The sequence below is a fragment of the Nothobranchius furzeri genome, chromosome 9 (genome assembly GCF_043380555.1).
Source record: "Nothobranchius furzeri strain GRZ-AD chromosome 9, NfurGRZ-RIMD1, whole genome shotgun sequence".
In the NCBI taxonomy this organism is placed as follows: Eukaryota; Metazoa; Chordata; class Actinopteri; order Cyprinodontiformes; family Nothobranchiidae; genus Nothobranchius; species Nothobranchius furzeri.
Window position 1 is genome coordinate 30,998,409 of NC_091749.1, and position 17,084 is coordinate 31,015,492.

A 17,084-nucleotide genomic window follows, 5' to 3' on the forward strand; every position below is an offset into this window, starting at 1 on the left:
CTCTTATTTAATGCATACATAAAACAAACTGCAATACTCTTAAAGTGTCATTTTTTTATTTGTTCTTTATTTACATGCAAACCATGATTTGTGCAATATTACAGGACAAAGGAAAATTCAACCCCATCTATAGTCTACGTGGCTAAAGGCATGCACATTATTATGTGTGTTCATGAGGAAATAAAATGCTATAAATGTCAGTGTTCAGTTTTGTTGTTGGTGTAATAAATGAAATAGAATTCATGAGCATGACTTTCTGTCTTTAATTCAAGAACATATCAGGATATGTTTCTCTTCTTGGGGGGAATGTTTAGGAAGGTCTTTTATTGTGTCGGAGCTTAGCGAAGATCTAACAGCAGGTGTCTGTATCTGGGTGGAGACCGGCAGTCAAACAGACAGGATTATTCCTCGATACCAAACGCTATGCGAGTTCAGATTGGATTATGTGTTTGTTCTCGGTGCCTTGATGTAAAACAGGCCTGGATCTGCCTCCCCAGCTGGGGTAATATTATCTGCTTGAATCCTCAGGTGCAGAGCCAGAGCGTCATGCTGCAGCTGGAGTTTGGTGACACCATCTGGCTTCGTCTCCATGGCGACCCTCGCTATGCGCTCTACAGCAACACTGGGCACTATACCACCTTCAACGGTTACCTCATCTACCCCGACACCTATGGCTACCAGATGCACCACCACCAGCACCATCCCACTTCTGACTCCCAGCAGCAGGAGAACCTCCATCTGCAGGCCACGGAGCATATCAAGAGCAACGCGCGAGACATAACAGTGGAGAAGGAGCTTTCTCACAAGAAAGAAGAAGAGAAAGAGGAGGAGGAGGATGAAGAGGATGATAGAAGATCTGCCTTCTCAGTGGGGCGCACCCAAAGTATTCTGGGAGTAGATCAGGTGGGCATGCCCCAGCACCGACCAGTCAGCTTCAACACGGCTTTCGTCAACATTGGAGAGGACTTTAATGTGACAGAGGGATTGTTCACGTGCCGCATTCCTGGGGCGTACTACTTCTCCTTCAACGTGGGCAAGCTGCCCCAGAAGACGCTGTCCGTCAAGCTGATGAAGAACCATCTGGAGGTGCAGGCGATGATCTACGACGACAGCCAGGGTGAGAAAGCCCTGCAGAGTCAGAGCCTGATGATGGCACTGAAATCAGGGGACACAGTCTGGCTCTACTCCCATCAGAGGGATGGATTCGGAGCCTACAGCAACCACGCCAAGTACATCACCTTCACTGGCTTCTTGGTTTACCCAGACATCACCCCCTCCTCCCCCACCAGTGCCACAACCAGCCAATCACAAGCTGACAAGAGGCCCTAACTGCAGCACCTCGGTGAGGGACTGAACATTGTGAGAGGGGTTCATATAAAGCCTGAGAGTCCACAGAGCATATTGGATATCTGAGTTAAAATAGGCATGAATGCTGCTCTATGGCTGCTTCTCTCTTCATATGAATTTACTCTCAGAGTCACACGGACTTCAGACTGAGCAAGGCACCTAGAATAAAATCTCATCTGCTTCCCAGGACACGACTCACGTAAATGCGAATATTTCACTCCAAAATGAAAACTCCATCATTATGAGCTAACCTTTGTGTCGGTCCATCCTTCAGCCAGAGCCAAAGGTTTTATACTTAGAGGTCTTCTTTACAGCTCACAAAGCCCACTCAGTGTTCGCTGTTGGTGCACCATGATCAGAGCGTTTCCTGATCAGACGGCTGCTCTTTGAGCCCACTCACAAACATCCGCCGGTGCTGCACCGGCAGAAGGAAAAGAAAACAAACAGATTTTAAATACCAACTGAGGTCTCACTAATGACACGTCTTTAAGCAGAGCTGAAAATTCTCCAGCCTACAAAACCTCAGACCAAAAAGCATGAAACTCTAAAGGCTGAATGTACTTATAGATTTGCTGTGGTAACAAATTAGCAAGATACTAAACCACATTTTGTCTTACGACACGTCTACATTAAACATAGTTTAATTAAAACATGTACGTAGTCGCTGTAATAACAATGTTTATTAACATAGAGCATTTGTTTATACTTTACCTGACTAATAAATACTTATATCTCCGTACAACTAATCCCAACCTCAAAGGGATAGATCAGATTATTTGAAGTGGGATTATGCGGAGTCAATCTGAGCAGTCAGTATCTTACCTGCAGTCAGAGTGTAGTAGCCAAGCTAACAGCTAACGCAAAGCAGGAATAAGTGTAGAATAAATGTCATCATTTAAATTTAAACACTGAAACCCAAAAGCAGCCCTGAGCAGGAGGTGCTCTACCGTGTCTGCAGGAGCAGCAAAGTGTTAACCCATCATTCACTTTGCCAGACTAACGATCAATTCAACGTTTGCTAAACTACTACAGGCTTGGTCACATCTAGTTGAATGAACAGGCCTCTCAATAGCTACCGGATTTTCCGGAGTATAAGTCGCACCAGCCATAAAATGTATAATGAAGACGAAAAAAACATTTATTAGTCGCACTGGACTATAAGTCGCATTTTGGGGGGAAATTTTTATCATTTTTCTTACAAAATCTGAGACCAAGTGTTTCACATTGCAAGACAAGTACCGGTAACTGTAACAGAATAATCAATCAGGCAGCAGCAGCGCGCCACGGTCTCCAGCAGAGGATGGCGGTGTTTCAAACCCTCCCAGCAGGCGGGGAGAGCGCCTGCAGCACCCCGCCACAGGCTGCAGCAGGTGATGGCGGTGTTTGAAACTCTCCCAGCGGGGCAGAGGAGCTGAAACCTGGACCGGAGGCGGCCCACAGCAGTGCGGTATACATAATTTGGTACATAAGTCACTTTGGTATATAAGTCGCAGGACCAGACTATGAAAAAAAGTGTGACTTTTAGTCCGGAAAATACGGTACTCTTGACCACTTCCCAGATGACAGCCTCAGACTGCAGTGGATTTTTGCAACATGTAGCATCAGCAGCCACTGATCAGTTTAGAACAAGAAGGGATTTTAAATAGAAATTAGACCAACTAGAACAACAGCCTCAAGCCAAAAATGTTGATATGAGAAATTGCTTTTGTTCAAACTGCCCTAGAGGTTTGGAGTTTGCTTTGTTTTCTTTAGCAGAAATCTGCTCTGCTGGGATTAGCAGTTAGCTTGGTTACCCTTGATTATCCAAACTGGGATCACGCTGAACAATTTCAGTTTAAAGAAGATGAAACTGCGTTTCTAATCCAGGCTTTCCACCAGATGTGTTAGACACACGTAGACGCGTTTTCACCGTGACCTCAAGTGCTCCCTAAGTTACTGGGAGCACTTCAGACGCACGGTGCTTGTGAATGCCTTCAGCTGGTCCTGCAAGATCACACAAGCATAATCATTATATCATTTGCACATGTCTTTTATTTTGAAATTTGGCAATTGCTTAACTCTGCTCCTTTGTTTGATTTCCTGTCTGGCCCAATCTGACCTGCTGAGATTTACATGTAGCACGTAAAAAACGTAGACCTGGCCCGTATTTAGCAGAGCAGCACCACATAACACTTTGTGCCCAGTGGAAACAAACAACTTCAACTGTGGCTATGGCTACGATTTGCGCTTCGCAGACATTATGTAACACTTAACATCTGATGAAAAGTCGGGATGAGTGTTAATGTTTGTTGTAATTAAAAAGTTAAAGTGATACACATATGGGTCTATAACATTTGCATTTTTTCAGCATGTAGCTCTGGTTACCTCTGGTTATTTGTCAATAACACTAGATGCTACTTTAGAAAATGTGATTTGCATAGAAAGCACAAGTAAAAATCTGGATTAATGGCTCCAAAGGAGACTGAGAACGGTCAAGTTGGACCTGAAAACAGCAGCAAAAACATATAAGTGATTTTATGTGTCAGATAAATGTAATAAGAGTACCAGTGTAAATGTTAAGTGTATAATGAAATAATTATAAACATGAGTAAATGTTGCACCACTGTGGACATAAACGGTAGTTTATTCATGTGCAGTGGGGTCTGTAATTTGAAGCATGTTGACCTGATTCACAGCATCAGGCTGCTGGTTGATAATCACAAAATTTTCATTCTCTAGTGAAATATTCCTCAGTGCTGGTGTTTTCTTTGTCCTATAAGAAGTGATTCCCTTTGTTGGGTCTGTAGAGGCATGTAAACAATGTGAACTGTGTTCTTGTTTCAAAAAGAGTCTCTTCCTTTGTCTTTTGGGAGTTTGGCAGCAAGAGAGGCGAACGAGGGGACAGAGCCCACACAGGTTTTTGTGCAGATTGCGTGTCCTAACAGCGGTGACCATGCCACCTGTGAGCCTGCAGGGATCTGGACCATAATGTGGTTGCTAATTCTAACTGCATTTATTTCATGTCTTCAGATGGTGACCAATGTGTGGAAAATTGAATCGCTTCACCTGTGCTGCTGTAACAAGTGTGTCTGTTAAATTTTATGGCGTCTGGGGAAAGATGATACAGTTCAAAATGTCATGCGCCTCTTTTTTATTCTCTGTTGGAGGGCCGGAGGAACTTGAGTTTGATTCAACATTTTGATGTTTTATCACAGACGATTGGCTTCAAGTCAGGTAAACAAACATCCACAAAATGTTATATTATGAAATAAAGTCTGAACTAAATAGGTAGTGAAAAATAAAATCCTGATTTAGAAATTGATTTGGTGCGGCTCAGTTTGTGGCGTAACTTTGTTTTGTAGAAAGATTCTCACATGAAAAAATGATGTTTCTCATCAGGCAGAATGTTAAAACGAGGAAAGTGGAAGTTAAAAATGAGAAGAAAATCAAAGAAACAGACTAAAAATCAAAAGAAGGTTTTAAAATGTTTGAAAATTAAAACAAAACCTCATTTCCAACTAGAACCCATGGTATGAGAGGCAGATTTGCTTTTAGGAAACCATAGAAATCGTCATCGTTTTTATCAAAGCAAGCATTTGAATTTGACTTTTGTTAGTTTCTTTAAAATACTTGAAAATCTCCAAATGCTAAAACCTAAAATGAGCTAAAAACTTTCCTGAGGGGAGGAGTTCATTCAGCCGTTGCTTCACCGTGAGGGAAATAAAAATCAGACCCTCCCCTGCTGCAGTGACGTCTACAAAGAATCTAAATTCTTGTCCATTTCTCGCCACTCTTAGCTTGTCAGTGAGCCTTGCAGCAGATAGCAGGTGTTTGGTCACAGTCTAAATCCTGGAAGTTCTTGCCTTGGTGTGTTGGACCTATGATGGCTTCAGAAATTAGAGTTTGTTCTACAAAAATGTAAAAAAGAGAACTGCACAGAATGCATGGTGAGTGCAACAACATGAGTGTATTTGTTAAGACTCTCAGAGACCTGTGTTATGCATGCAATAAAAATAGTCTTCTAAAAAACGACTTTATGATTCCTGAGCAACATCAAAGGCGAGGTACGTGTTGACTGTGTTTTAATTGACTTATCTGTAAAAATCTTAAAATGTGTTTTTAGTTATTGTTTCTGTTTTTAATGAACTTGATCAAAGATTATGTATTTCAAAGAATTTCATATTCAAATAAGGCTAAAAATGTGGTTCAGGTTTGAGTGGTTGTTTTAAAATAAAAAAAAATTTTCAACTTTTCTTCAAACAAATTCAAACCTGCTGGTAGAAAATACCGAAAATCTTTTTGACCGGCGTTGTTTTCTGTCGTCTGGCAAAAGATGATTTTTGTTTTACATGTTTTAATTTATTTTTTCATGTAAAGTGAATGAAAACATATTAATATTTAACAAAATAAAATAACATCTATTACAGTGTGGACTGTCCTGTTTCCATGGAATATTTATGCTCTGATCAGCAACAACCAGCTGGAGGAAATATCCAGATTTTGTATCTGTGCTGCAGTGCCATCTAGTGGATAATTCTGGCTCCTCGTTATGAACACGGCTCTTCACAAACATCCTGGATGTAGGTCAGAAAGTCAGAACTAGAAGCCATGATAAAAAGTACAGAAATGTCAGATCCAAGTCCAGGAAACGTCCCACACCATCATCCCAAAGAAAGCATGAATGAATGAGACCAAAAATATTGAAACTCTTGCCAACATGTGGAAATTAAATTTGTTCCATTTTAAACATCACATCCACATCTGTGCAGCTGAAGGAATTAAATAAGTAAACAGGCTTATTTTAGTTTCACAAACATGAGCCACGTCTAAACACAGCTCCAGTTCTCATGAAACATCTTCGTATTTAGTTTAAGACAAATGAACACACACACACACTTGTGACATGAGGAATCTAAGATTCGTCTCATCTCATCTTTAAGTTACACCATAAAGATGAGAGGAATCATAAGTCTATGGTGGGCACCTAATGCACTGTGATTTATTATCGTGTGACTGTTCAGTTAAACAATGTTGATTATATATTTCTTCATCAGGCTGACGCAACGATAGCTTGATCGGTATTGTGTCCCATTTTTTTTCTTCTCTCTTTCCGCAGGTCTAGAAGCAGACTCTTGTTCATTATTGTTCATTTTTGTGGACCCCCCCCCCCACACACACACACACACCTTTTGTCTCTTCCTTTCTCTTTCACCTGTCTCAGTGTCTGGTCGGAATTAAAAAGCATTCAAAAACAATAACAATAAAGTTTTGAGTATCAGGCATGACATTAAAAGCAGAAGCTTTGATGCTCCACCTGACCTCCATTCAGATATCAATTTTGTTTGCTTCACAGCCAGACAGGACACACACAGAAAAATAAAATTAAAAAATGAAAAAAAGAGTTGCACCATAAAAACACATCAAACCATCTAAAGAATGTTTTATTAGTACTTTTTATTTACATAAATATTTCAGGTGAAGTCCCAGAATAACAGGAGGTGTGATGATGAAGAACTGTGTGTGAACAGAAGGACATCACTTCTTCTCCGAGGAGGCGTCACCAGCCTCCAGCTTGGGCTCAGCCTGTTGGGGCTCTCGGAAGGCAGGGAACACCTCCCAGGGTGTGTTCAGATCGAACTTCCTGAACTCCTGCGCTAGTTCCACGGGCTCCGCCACCACACGCTTCACCTCATCATCATAACGCAGCTGCAGACACACACACACACAAGCATGCACACACACACACGCTATAATTTGTTATCAGGTTCTCTTTAAGCACAATGTTTAAATGTTTGTTGTTCTTTTACAAAAACATGAGTGCACAAGAACCTTGGCAAACTCCAGATCATTATTATTAATTTTTTAAATCAGGTGGAATTTTAAATGAATCACTTTTCAGATCAAGCTTAAAATGCAAACATAAACTTTTGTTTCTTAACGACGGGCCTTGTTAATGTTCCACCCCTCACCCATGAAACTTCATCGGTTCTCCTTTACTGAAGAAAAATAAGTTACTCTCCTTGAACAGACACCATTTATGATTTAAAAAGGAGTGAAGGATGTAAAAGAAAAAGGAAACAGCCTCCGGTTTTCTTTTCTATAAAACTACAGTCTCATCCTCGCTGCTTCACATGTCACATAAACAAGTCGCCACCAGCATGGATAAACTAGACGTTAGAAGGCCCCTTGGCTGAATCCAGCACAGGTTTTAGGTTGAGTAAGTTCTAGCCTAATAATCATCCAGATCCTAAAAAAAGACTTCTGTGTGAGAAATGTCTTCAAAAACCAGAAAGAGAAGTCCAGTTACCTAAAAAAATCACTTTTAGGAGAGTTTCTCCTGGACTATTTACACGAACATGATTAAGATGCACAGTGACAACATCTAAAACTCTGAGAGCATCAGTCTACTCTAGAAACAGGTTCGACTCGTCATCGTCTTCCTCTGCTTATCCGGGTCCGGGTCGCGGGGGCAGCATCCCAACTAGGGAGCTCCAGACCGTCCTCTCCCCGGCCTTGTCCACCAGCTCCTCCGGCAGGACCCCAAGGCGTTCCCGGACCAGACTGGAGATGTAACCTCTCCAACATGTCCTGGGTCGACCCAGGAGCCTCCTGCCGGCAGGACATGCCCGAAACACCTCCCCAGGGAGGCGTCCAGGAGGCATCCTGACCAGATGCAAAAACCACCTCAACTGGCTCTTTTTGATCCGGAGGAGCAGCGGTTCTACTCCGAGTCCCTCCCGGATGTCCGAGCTCCTCACCCGATCTCTAAGGCTGAGCCCAGCCACCCTACGGAGGAAACTCATTTCGGCCGCTTGTATCCGTGATCTCGTTCTACCTACCCAGCAAGAGCTGAAGGTCGGAGCTGGATGAAGCTAGGAGGACCACATCATCCGCAAAAAGCAGAGACGAGATTCTCCTGCCACCAAACTCGACACACTCCACACCACGGCTGCGTCTAGAAATTCTGTCCTTAAAAGTGATGAACAGAACCGGTGACAAAGGGCAGCCCTGGCGGAGTCCAACCCTCACTGGGAACAGGTCCGACTTACTACCGTCTATGCGGACCAAACTCACGCTCCTCTGGTAAAGGGACTGAATGGCCCTTAACAGAAAGCCACCCACCCCATACTCCTGGAGCGTCCCCCACAGGGTGCCCCTGGGGACACGGTCATAAGCCTTCTCCAAATCCACAAAGTACATGTGGATTGGCAAACTCCCATGCCCCCTCCATCACCCTTGCAAGGGTATAGAGCTGGTCCACAGCTCCACGGCCAGGACGAAAACCACATTGCTCCTCCTCAATCTAAGATTCAACTATCGATCGGACCCTCCTCTCCAGTACCTTGGAGTAGACCTTTCCAGGGAGGCTGAGGAGTGTGATCCCCCTATAGTTGGAACACACCCTCAGGTCACCCTTCTTAAAGATGGGGACCACCACCCCGGTCTGCCACTCCACCGGAACTGCCCCCGATGAACACGCAATGTTGTAGAGACGTGTCAACCACGACAGCCCTACAACATCCATAGCCTTGAGATACCCAGGACGAACCTCATCCGCCCCCGGGGCTCCGCTGCTGTGTAGTTGTTTGACTACCTCAGCAACTTCTGCCCCCGAGATTGGACAGTCCATCCTCAGGTCTCCCGGCTCTGGTTCCTCCTCGGAATGCACGTAGGTGGGATTGAGGAGCTCCTCAAAGTATTCCTTCCACCGTCCGACTATAGACCCAGTTGACGTCAGCAGCTCCCCACCCCCACTGTAAACAGTGTGAGCGAGTTGCTGCCTTCCTTTCCCGAGGCGCCGGACAGTTTGCCAGAACCTCTTTGGAGCCGATCGATAGTCTTTCTCCATGGCCTCACCAAACCTCCCATGCCCGAGATTTTGCCTCGTCAACTGCCACTGCTGCACCCCCGCTTGACTCACTAACAGCAAACTCCCAACTGGTTAAATCAAACTAGGGATGTTCCAATCCCATTTTAGCTGCCGACTCGAGTCTGAGTGACTTTACCGAGTATCTGCCGATATGAGAAAATTACAAATCAGACAAATACAAAAACATAAAATGAATAATAGACTGGTAGGGCTGCCATCTTGGATTTATATATACATTAAAGGGAAAAGAAAAAAAACAAATCTTCAGTTTTTTATAATTATTTTGGCATTTCCCCACTGTGGGATCAATAAAGTCTATTCTATTCTATTCTTCACAGAAACACAACTCAGCACACAAAAGTTGGTGTTGCTGGACATTTTTCTCAGTTTTAAGGCTTTTTGTCAGACTCTGAGCCAGAAAATTGCTGCAGGCAGTACGTCTAAACTCTCCTGAGGCAAGAGCAGAGTGAGATTTGTAAAAAAAAAAAAAAAAGCACTTTTTAGTTATGAAAACTACAACATGCTTTCGTATGCCAATTGCAAGGTATTTTATTCATTTGTTTCCCATTTTGAAACTGACAGAAAAAAATAAAAATAGGAAAGTTATGTTGACATCTTTTTTTCATTTTTGTGCTCATGCAAGAGTGACTGGGTGGCAAAAACAGACACAACATGGCCTGTTATCAATATGCAACGTACACTTTTAGGAACTTTTAGTACAAAATCCCTGATATATAAACATTTTACCATCCAAAGACAGGAGGATGTTTTGAGAGAAGCTTATTGAAGACAAAATTAGTTATTAAAAGCCTGTATGAGCTCTGGGATGACGGAAAACGTGGGTCCGATCCGCCTGTTTTTTGTTTTTTCACAAATCTGCCAGGGAGATATCTATTCTTACTTAACAGAAAGCCCAAGATACTTCACTCATGAAAATGAAAGGCTTTCAAACATCTGGAGGTCTACGGTTGTTTTGTTTCAAGATGGGATTTGAGGCCCTCTCCACTGCAAAATGGCAGTATCATTGGGATCATTTAGATTTACAACTTAGTAGGTCTTGGTAGTAAAGCACTGGACGTCACAAATGATCATCCTACAGAATGAATGAATGAATGGATGAATGAATGAATAAATAAAACATACCCTGCCCCCAAAAGAATAAAAGTTTAATCACCAAAGGGAGGAACATCAAAACCCCCCGATCAAATCGCACACTGGGCAAGAGGTTCAAGTTAGCCTGCTAGCAAGGCGATATGGCCTAAAATCAATATCACGATATAATGAGGATTTCACTTCAATAACGATGAATGAATAATAACTACAGGTATGTGCAGAAACAAAAGTTGTCCACTAGATGGGGATGTCACATGTATTAGTTGAGTCACATTTTGACATGACTCAAGGTGGTACAGCTTCTTAAAGGGACATGAACGTTACCAACCTACACACATCTGTTCATTTTTTTATTATCAAATGTATTGACATGGGAAAAATTATCTCATTAAGAGTCAGAAATTTTGATCATGATAAATTTTCGATATATTGCCCAGCCCTACTGCTAGTTAACGGCTGAATGTGATTACATCAGGTTATGGTGTGTTTTTTCTTTTTTATTTGTGTCCAAAAAAAAATAAATAAATAAAATAAAAAAAAACTGATGTAGAGGAACTTGCTGAAATTAAAACTAAGCCATCGTTATTCCGTTTGAAAATTTATCTCAGGTTGAATTTAGAATGTCATGTTTGTGGGTTTATATGGTTACATCCGATTCCGATGCTTTGAAAACCACAAGATCGGACCGGAGCATCCAGAAATAAAATAACCCTCACAAACAGAGAAAAGCCTTTTCCGAGTTCCTAGAAACGAAGCCTAAGAGGGCCAAGTGAGCACAAATATCTGGTCTAGTTTAATTATACAGGTGCTGGCCAGTAAATTAGAATATCATCAAAAGGTTGAAAATATTTCAGTAATTCCATTCAAAACGTGAAACTTGTACATTATATTCATGCAATGCACACAGACCAATGTATTTCCGATGTTTATTACGTTTAATTTTGATATTTATAGGTGACAACCAATGAAAACATCAAATCTGGTATCTCAGAAAATTAGAATATTCTAAAGGCCAATGAAAAAATGTTTGTTTCTCTAATGTTGGCCAACTGAAAAGAATGAACATGAAAAGAATGTGCATGTATAGCACTCAATACTTAGTCGGGGCTCCTTTTGCCTCAATAACTGCAGTAATGCGGCGTGGCATGGACTCGATCAGTCTGTGGCACTGCTCAGGTGTTATGAGAGCCCAGGTTGCTCTGATAGTCGTCTTCAGCTCCTCTGCATTGTTGGGTCTAGCGTATTGCATCCTCCGCTTCACAATACCCCATAGATTTTCTATGGGGTTAAGGTCAGGCGAGTTTGCTGGCCAATCAAGGACAGGGATACCATGGTCCTTGAACCAGGTGCTGGTGGTTTTGGCACTGTGTGCAGGTGCCAGGTCCTGTTGAAAGGTGAAGTCTGCATCCCCATAAAGTTGGTCAGCAGCAGGAAGCATGAAGTGCTCTAAAACTTCCTGGTAGACGGCTGCATTGACCCTGGACCTCAGGAAACAGAGTGGGCCAACACCGGCAGATGACATGGCACCCCACACCATCACTGACGGTGGAAACTTTACACTGGACCTCATGCAACGTGGATTCTGTGCTTCTCCGCTCTTCCTCCAGACTCTGGGTCCTTGATTTCCAAAGGAAATGCAGAACTTGCTTTCATCAGAAAACATAACTTTGGACCACTCAGCATCAGTCCAGTCCTTTTTGTCCTTGGCCCAGGCGAGACGCTTCTTGCGCTGTTTCTTGTTCAAGAGTGGCTTGACACACGGAATGCGACACCTGAATCCCATGTCTTTCATGAGTCTCCTCGTGGTGGTTCTTGAAGCGCTGACTCCAACTGCAGTCCACTCTTTGTGGATCTCCCCCACATTTTTGAATGGGTTTGTCGTCACAATTCTCTGCAGGGTGCGGTTATCCCTAGAGCTTGTACACTTTTTTCTACCACATTTTTTCCGTCCCTTCGCCTGTCTGTTAATGTGCTTGGACACAGAGCTCTGCGAACAGCCAGCTTCTTTAGCAATCACCTTTTGTGTCTTGCCCTCCTTGTGCAAGGTGTCAATGATTGTCTTTTGGACAGCTGTTAAGTCAGAAGTCTTCCCCATGATTGTGGTGCCTTCAAAACAAGACTGAGGGACCTTTTAAAGGCCTTTGCAGGTGTTTTGAGTAAATCAGCTGATTAGAGTGGCAGCAGGTGTCTTCTATATTCAGCCTTTTCAGAATATTCTAATTTTTTGAGATACCAAATTTGGAGTTTTCATTAGTTGTCACTTATGAATATCAAATTTAAATGTAATGAACATCGGAAATACATTGGTCTGTGTGCATTGCATGAATATAATGTACAAGTTTCACGTTTTGAATGGAATTACTGAAATATTTTCAACCTTTTGATGATATTCTAATTTACTGGCCAGCACCTGTAATAATTTTAAAAGACTGATGAAAAAAAAAGGGGGGGGGTGACTGATGGCAGAACTCACCTCGACGTAACCTGAAAGAGGGAAGTCCTTTCTAAAGGGGTGACCCTCAAAGCCGTAGTCGGTCAGAATGCGTCTCAGGTCAGGATGGTTGGCGAAGAACACACCAAACATGTCCCACACCTGTTTAAACACACACTCCCTGAACACAGCTCTGGTGATGGTTTGCTGTAGGATGTCAGCATAATCTGTAGTGACTCACCTCCCTCTCATACCAGTTGGCAGCCAAGTGGACGGGGACAGCAGAGTCCACTGGTGTTAGCTCATCTGTGTAGGTCTTGATGCGGATACGGGAGTTGTAGCGCAGCGACAGCAGGTGGTACACGATCTAAAAACCAGACAGACGTGGGATCACCAAAGAACATTCAGCCTGATTAAGCTGAGGAAAAACGTCTCTAAAGCTGATCCTCGACACAATGCTCCCCTCGTATGTTGTGAAGGATTTATTAAAAGAGGTGGTGTGTTCACATGCAGAGGATTTGTCTGCTACCTCAAAGCGGTTCTGCCGTGTTGGGATGTCCACAGCCGTCAGGTCGATCATGCTCCTGAACTGGGCGTTGGTGTGGTCCCTCAGGAAGGTCAGCACAGGGACCACACCATCAGGGTGGATCATCACCTCCAGCTCATTGTAACATGTCACCTACACAAACACACACGGATAAAGTCTTCAGACAATTCTGAACAACAGGTTTAAGACCGGCAGTAACTGCAGCCAACTAGCACACCAACAGCAGTCCCAAGTAGGGCTGGACAATAGATCATTATTGATATTTATCTATCGCTAGACATGTGCTGTGTTCAGGGTCCGAAATTAAATTTTTTACTCACCGGCCAAGTTGGCTGGTAGATGATGAAAATCTACCGGCCAAGCATATTTTTTACCGGCCAAAATTCTAAATGATTTAGATCTACCTAAAGCATGTTATTCTATATTATGTTGATTCCAAACAGAGTGACAAAATAATTAAAGCATCAGTTAATAAGAAAAACAACTCTTTTGTCATTTTTACTATTTATTTATTTATTTTTAGAGATGTTTTTATGAACTCTTTCATTGAAATCTAGTCAGACTCCTTGTTTTCTCTGTCCATGAAGTCTGGCCTCCTGCTTCTGACACCGTCTTTGTGCCAAAGCATTACAGCCTCATTTGGGTCATAGTCGTTGATCTCTGGAGAACACAGCTGCACCATGAGAATATCTGAAAGTGTGTCAGGGCTAGGGTTGTCACGGTAACCGGTGTAGCAGTAAACCCCGGTAAAAAAGTAGACAATAATAATAACCGTCTTGTTTTAAAAAAAATATTATCTCGGTGGATTACCGTGGCTGCGGTGTAGGTGCGGTGACCCTTACCAGCCACCGTATCATCTGCTGAAGTTGCCGGCGGCACATGCGCTCTTTGTTGTTTATGACCAAAACTTTCTTTAAGCTGAAGCTGAAATAATGGCAGGAGGAGAGGGCAGCACTCGGGACATTTATTATCCCTCAAAGAAGACAAAGTCGGAAGTACGGGCATTTTTTGGATATTTGAAGAATGCCGAGGGACAGTTGTCTGTGAAAGGCAGCAACGCTACGTGGCCATCATAATGTAGCCATTGTCTCACGACTCCGCCATCTCCGGTTCGCCACTTTTCACAAAATCTTCTGGTTGCCACTGGTCCTGGTGGTTTTTCTTCCAGTTCGACGAGTTTTCTTTTGGAAGGCTGGCTGACTCCAGTTAAAAACCGCCACATTTCACCGCTAGTTTTAACACGAAGCTAACGGCTAACTTGATAAACTGATTGAATGGGATAGGTGGAAATGACGTTGGATGCGGCGTTCACATTTCGCGTACGTTTGTGTATGTTGCATGCAGGCGGGAGGAGTATCAGACATCCATGGAAGATGACTGATAAACATAACTAATTTGGTGCAAACATTTACTCGCCAGGTGGCAGGTAGAGCTCAACAATTTACTCGCCAAATGGAGCAATTTACTCGCATTTGGTGAGTGTTAATTTCGGACCCTGGCTGTGTTGGAAAAAATATGGGTCGATAAACGTTTCCTTTCTTTTTGCCTATCAGATAGATTAATACTAGACTCCCAACCAATCAGCAACACAGATCCAGGCACGCTCCATCACCAGGGCCTCGCCTCTCAAACCTAAACAGACAGCAAGTGACTAACCCCAAAATTCCACCATCTCCGCTCCGCCCCCACTTTCCGCTGCCGCTCGCCGTCGCAGCAAGAAGACGAAATTGTCCCAAAAGAACATTTAGGATTTTACAAGTCCTTTGACAAATTTGTTAAGGGAGCTGAAGCCAGTCCTTGTAAATATCACTATACTGTGAATAATGTGCTGCTGCAGCTGAACCTTGATTTGAAGAAAATCAGGAATTGAACTGAAACCTTAATTTCTGCTAGAAAAACAAACTCAGTTCAATCTTTTCCTGAAATCATTCAGTCCTAGTAAAATGAATATGTTTAAATAAAGTATGGAATTTAAGTCAGTTCTTGTCTGTTCTTTTTGGAAATTGTTAATTATGGAATGGCATAAATGGCCAGGGCCGCACTTTAAATATACAGGTTAATATGATTTTTTTTTATCAATGTGCTTTGTTCTCTATTGTCCAGTCCTAGTCCTAATACCAGCAGTAGCGATTAAGAGGGTGGATCAGTGTCATTCTAATTGTTTTGGACTGACCTGAACCTCCTGAACATATTTAGGCATTATTTCAGCCACATACTGTCCAAATGTTGCCAGCTGGTTGTGAGTGACGGGATCCTTGGGCCTGATTGTAGCTGCACAAGGGACAGAGAGGAAGGGTTAGTTCATCCAGATGGAGATTCACTTTAATACACGAGTCAGAGGTGTTGTAATGTCTGACTAAAGACATTAACTCTTGTTTGATGGCAGCATCAAGGTAAACTGAAGCTGCTCATCATGCCTCGTGCGTGTTTGCCTGAATATATTCATGGTGTGAACTCACGGGAGGACTCGGTGCTGGAGCTCTGGGCTCTGGTCTGTTGTTGGAGAAGACACGAACTCCGAGCAACTAAAGGGAAGGAGAAGATGAGTCGTGTGAGGGTTAAACTTCAGAGCTGGAGAGGAGCTGTTTAGGCTTTTGCGTTTCACCTGCATTTGTCTAAATATCGGATTTAAAACAGCAAAACAAACACATGTGTGTCCATTCTGCCTCACTAGCTAGCATTAACTAGCTCGAAGGTCAGCCGGAATTTACACGACTGAAGCCCACATACAGCCATTTCTGGGAGCACATCAATCAGCACGGTCTTAAGTGTCTCACAGAAAATTCAGTACAGTAAGACAAAAGCAGGTTTTAACTCAGCTTACTGTTAAAGCTCCTTCCGAGTCCTCCGCGGACAAACCTCACAAACGACGCCGACATGTTTGATTTTAGGTTTGACAGCGGAGACGGTGAGCGTCTCCCCCTATCGGTCCGGAGGACGAAGTGCAACCTGAAAATAAAATGAATACGTAAATAAACAAATGCTCTTTTGAGTAAAAATTTACCCACATTTGTGTTAACCACACCTTATTTTGCTCATGCTTAGACTATTGCAACTGATTTTTAACTTCTTTGAGCAAAACCTCCTCCGCCTCCTGGCTTTGCAGGACTTCTGGCTACAATCACCTACAATCTGACGACCTACAAACACACCACATCATGTTACTCCATTTTCAGTTTAAGTGGCTGCTGGATAGCTACAGAGTTCAGTATAAAACTGTTTTCTAACTGTTCTAACTTTTTCTTTCAAATTTGTTCTATTTCCAGTTTATCATTATTATTATTATTATTATTATTATTATTATTATTATTATTATTATTATTATTATTATTATTATGCTACTACTACTAATAATAATAATAAACAGTTAAATCACGTATCTGGTTCTCAGGTCCTCAATGGGTGCGGTGGCGCTTGTAATCCAAGCTCCATTTTTGGTTCTTTTTTAAACACAGATAAGGTTTTTCTTTACCTTGCTGATGGTTTCGTTTGCGGCTGCAAACATACTCAGAGCTGACGCTGATGGTGGCGTCACTTCCTACTCCGTTTATACGCGGGCAGCAGAGGACGTTGTTGCCCTCTGCTGCCCGCTCTCCCCTCACCGACGATGCAGTCCCATGCGCAATCCAACGTGTAAACTCCATCATCTCTGTTCATGGTCCCACATCCACGTCTCCTTATCTCTATAGCTTCCTTTATCCATCTTTTGTATTTCTGTTGTTCGCTGTTTATGATCCTTGTGTTGTCCCAGTCCATTATATGGTTTTCTCTTCTGCAGTGATCTGTTACGGCTGACT

At 42.7% G+C, this 17,084-nt stretch overlaps 2 protein-coding genes across 3 annotated transcripts in view; one reads left to right on the top strand and one right to left on the bottom strand.

Annotated features, from left to right (window-relative positions):
• c1qtnf4 (C1q and TNF related 4) overlaps positions 1-5,752 on the top strand; it is a 52,382-nt gene extending 46,630 nt beyond the window's left edge. The window contains exon 3 of the mRNA XM_070554762.1: positions 529-5,752. Within this exon, the coding sequence (XP_070410863.1) occupies positions 529-1,329 (801 nt within the window). The 3' untranslated portion in view covers positions 1,330-5,752. The remainder of the gene's footprint in view (positions 1-528) is intronic.
• A 999-nt stretch (positions 5,753-6,751) lies between these two features.
• On the bottom strand, positions 6,752-17,084 carry ndufs3 (NADH:ubiquinone oxidoreductase core subunit S3). 2 transcript variants are annotated; one of them, XM_070554764.1, is made up of 9 exons: positions 16,760-17,084; positions 16,313-16,427; positions 16,112-16,236; positions 15,747-15,812; positions 15,461-15,558; positions 13,270-13,419; positions 12,982-13,107; positions 12,783-12,902; positions 6,752-7,032 (listed from the first exon to the last, which is right to left on the bottom strand). In XM_070554764.1, exons 1-9 carry the CDS (start codon positions 16,932-16,934, stop codon positions 6,862-6,864), a joined length of 1,146 nt encoding a protein of 381 aa, XP_070410865.1. In that variant the 5' UTR covers positions 16,935-17,084; the 3' UTR covers positions 6,752-6,861. The 2 variants fall into 2 exon arrangements, with proteins under 2 accessions (XP_070410865.1, XP_015809492.3); XM_015954006.3 differs by lacking the exon at positions 16,313-16,427 and having other exon boundaries at positions 16,760-16,777.

Excerpts from the sequence above, each read along its gene's own strand:
- ndufs3 (XM_070554764.1), bottom strand. The coding sequence starts at position 16,934 with ATGATGGAGTTTACACGTTGGATTGCGCATGGGACTGCATCGTCGGTG. Across the intron at positions 16,237-16,312 it reads CTAAGCATGAGCAAAATAAG|GTTGCACTTCGTCCTCCGGA; the intron begins GTGTGGTTAACA and ends TTTTATTTTCAG. Across the intron at positions 13,108-13,269 it reads CACGGCAGAACCGCTTTGAG|ATCGTGTACCACCTGCTGTC; the intron begins GTAGCAGACAAA and ends TCTGGTTTTTAG.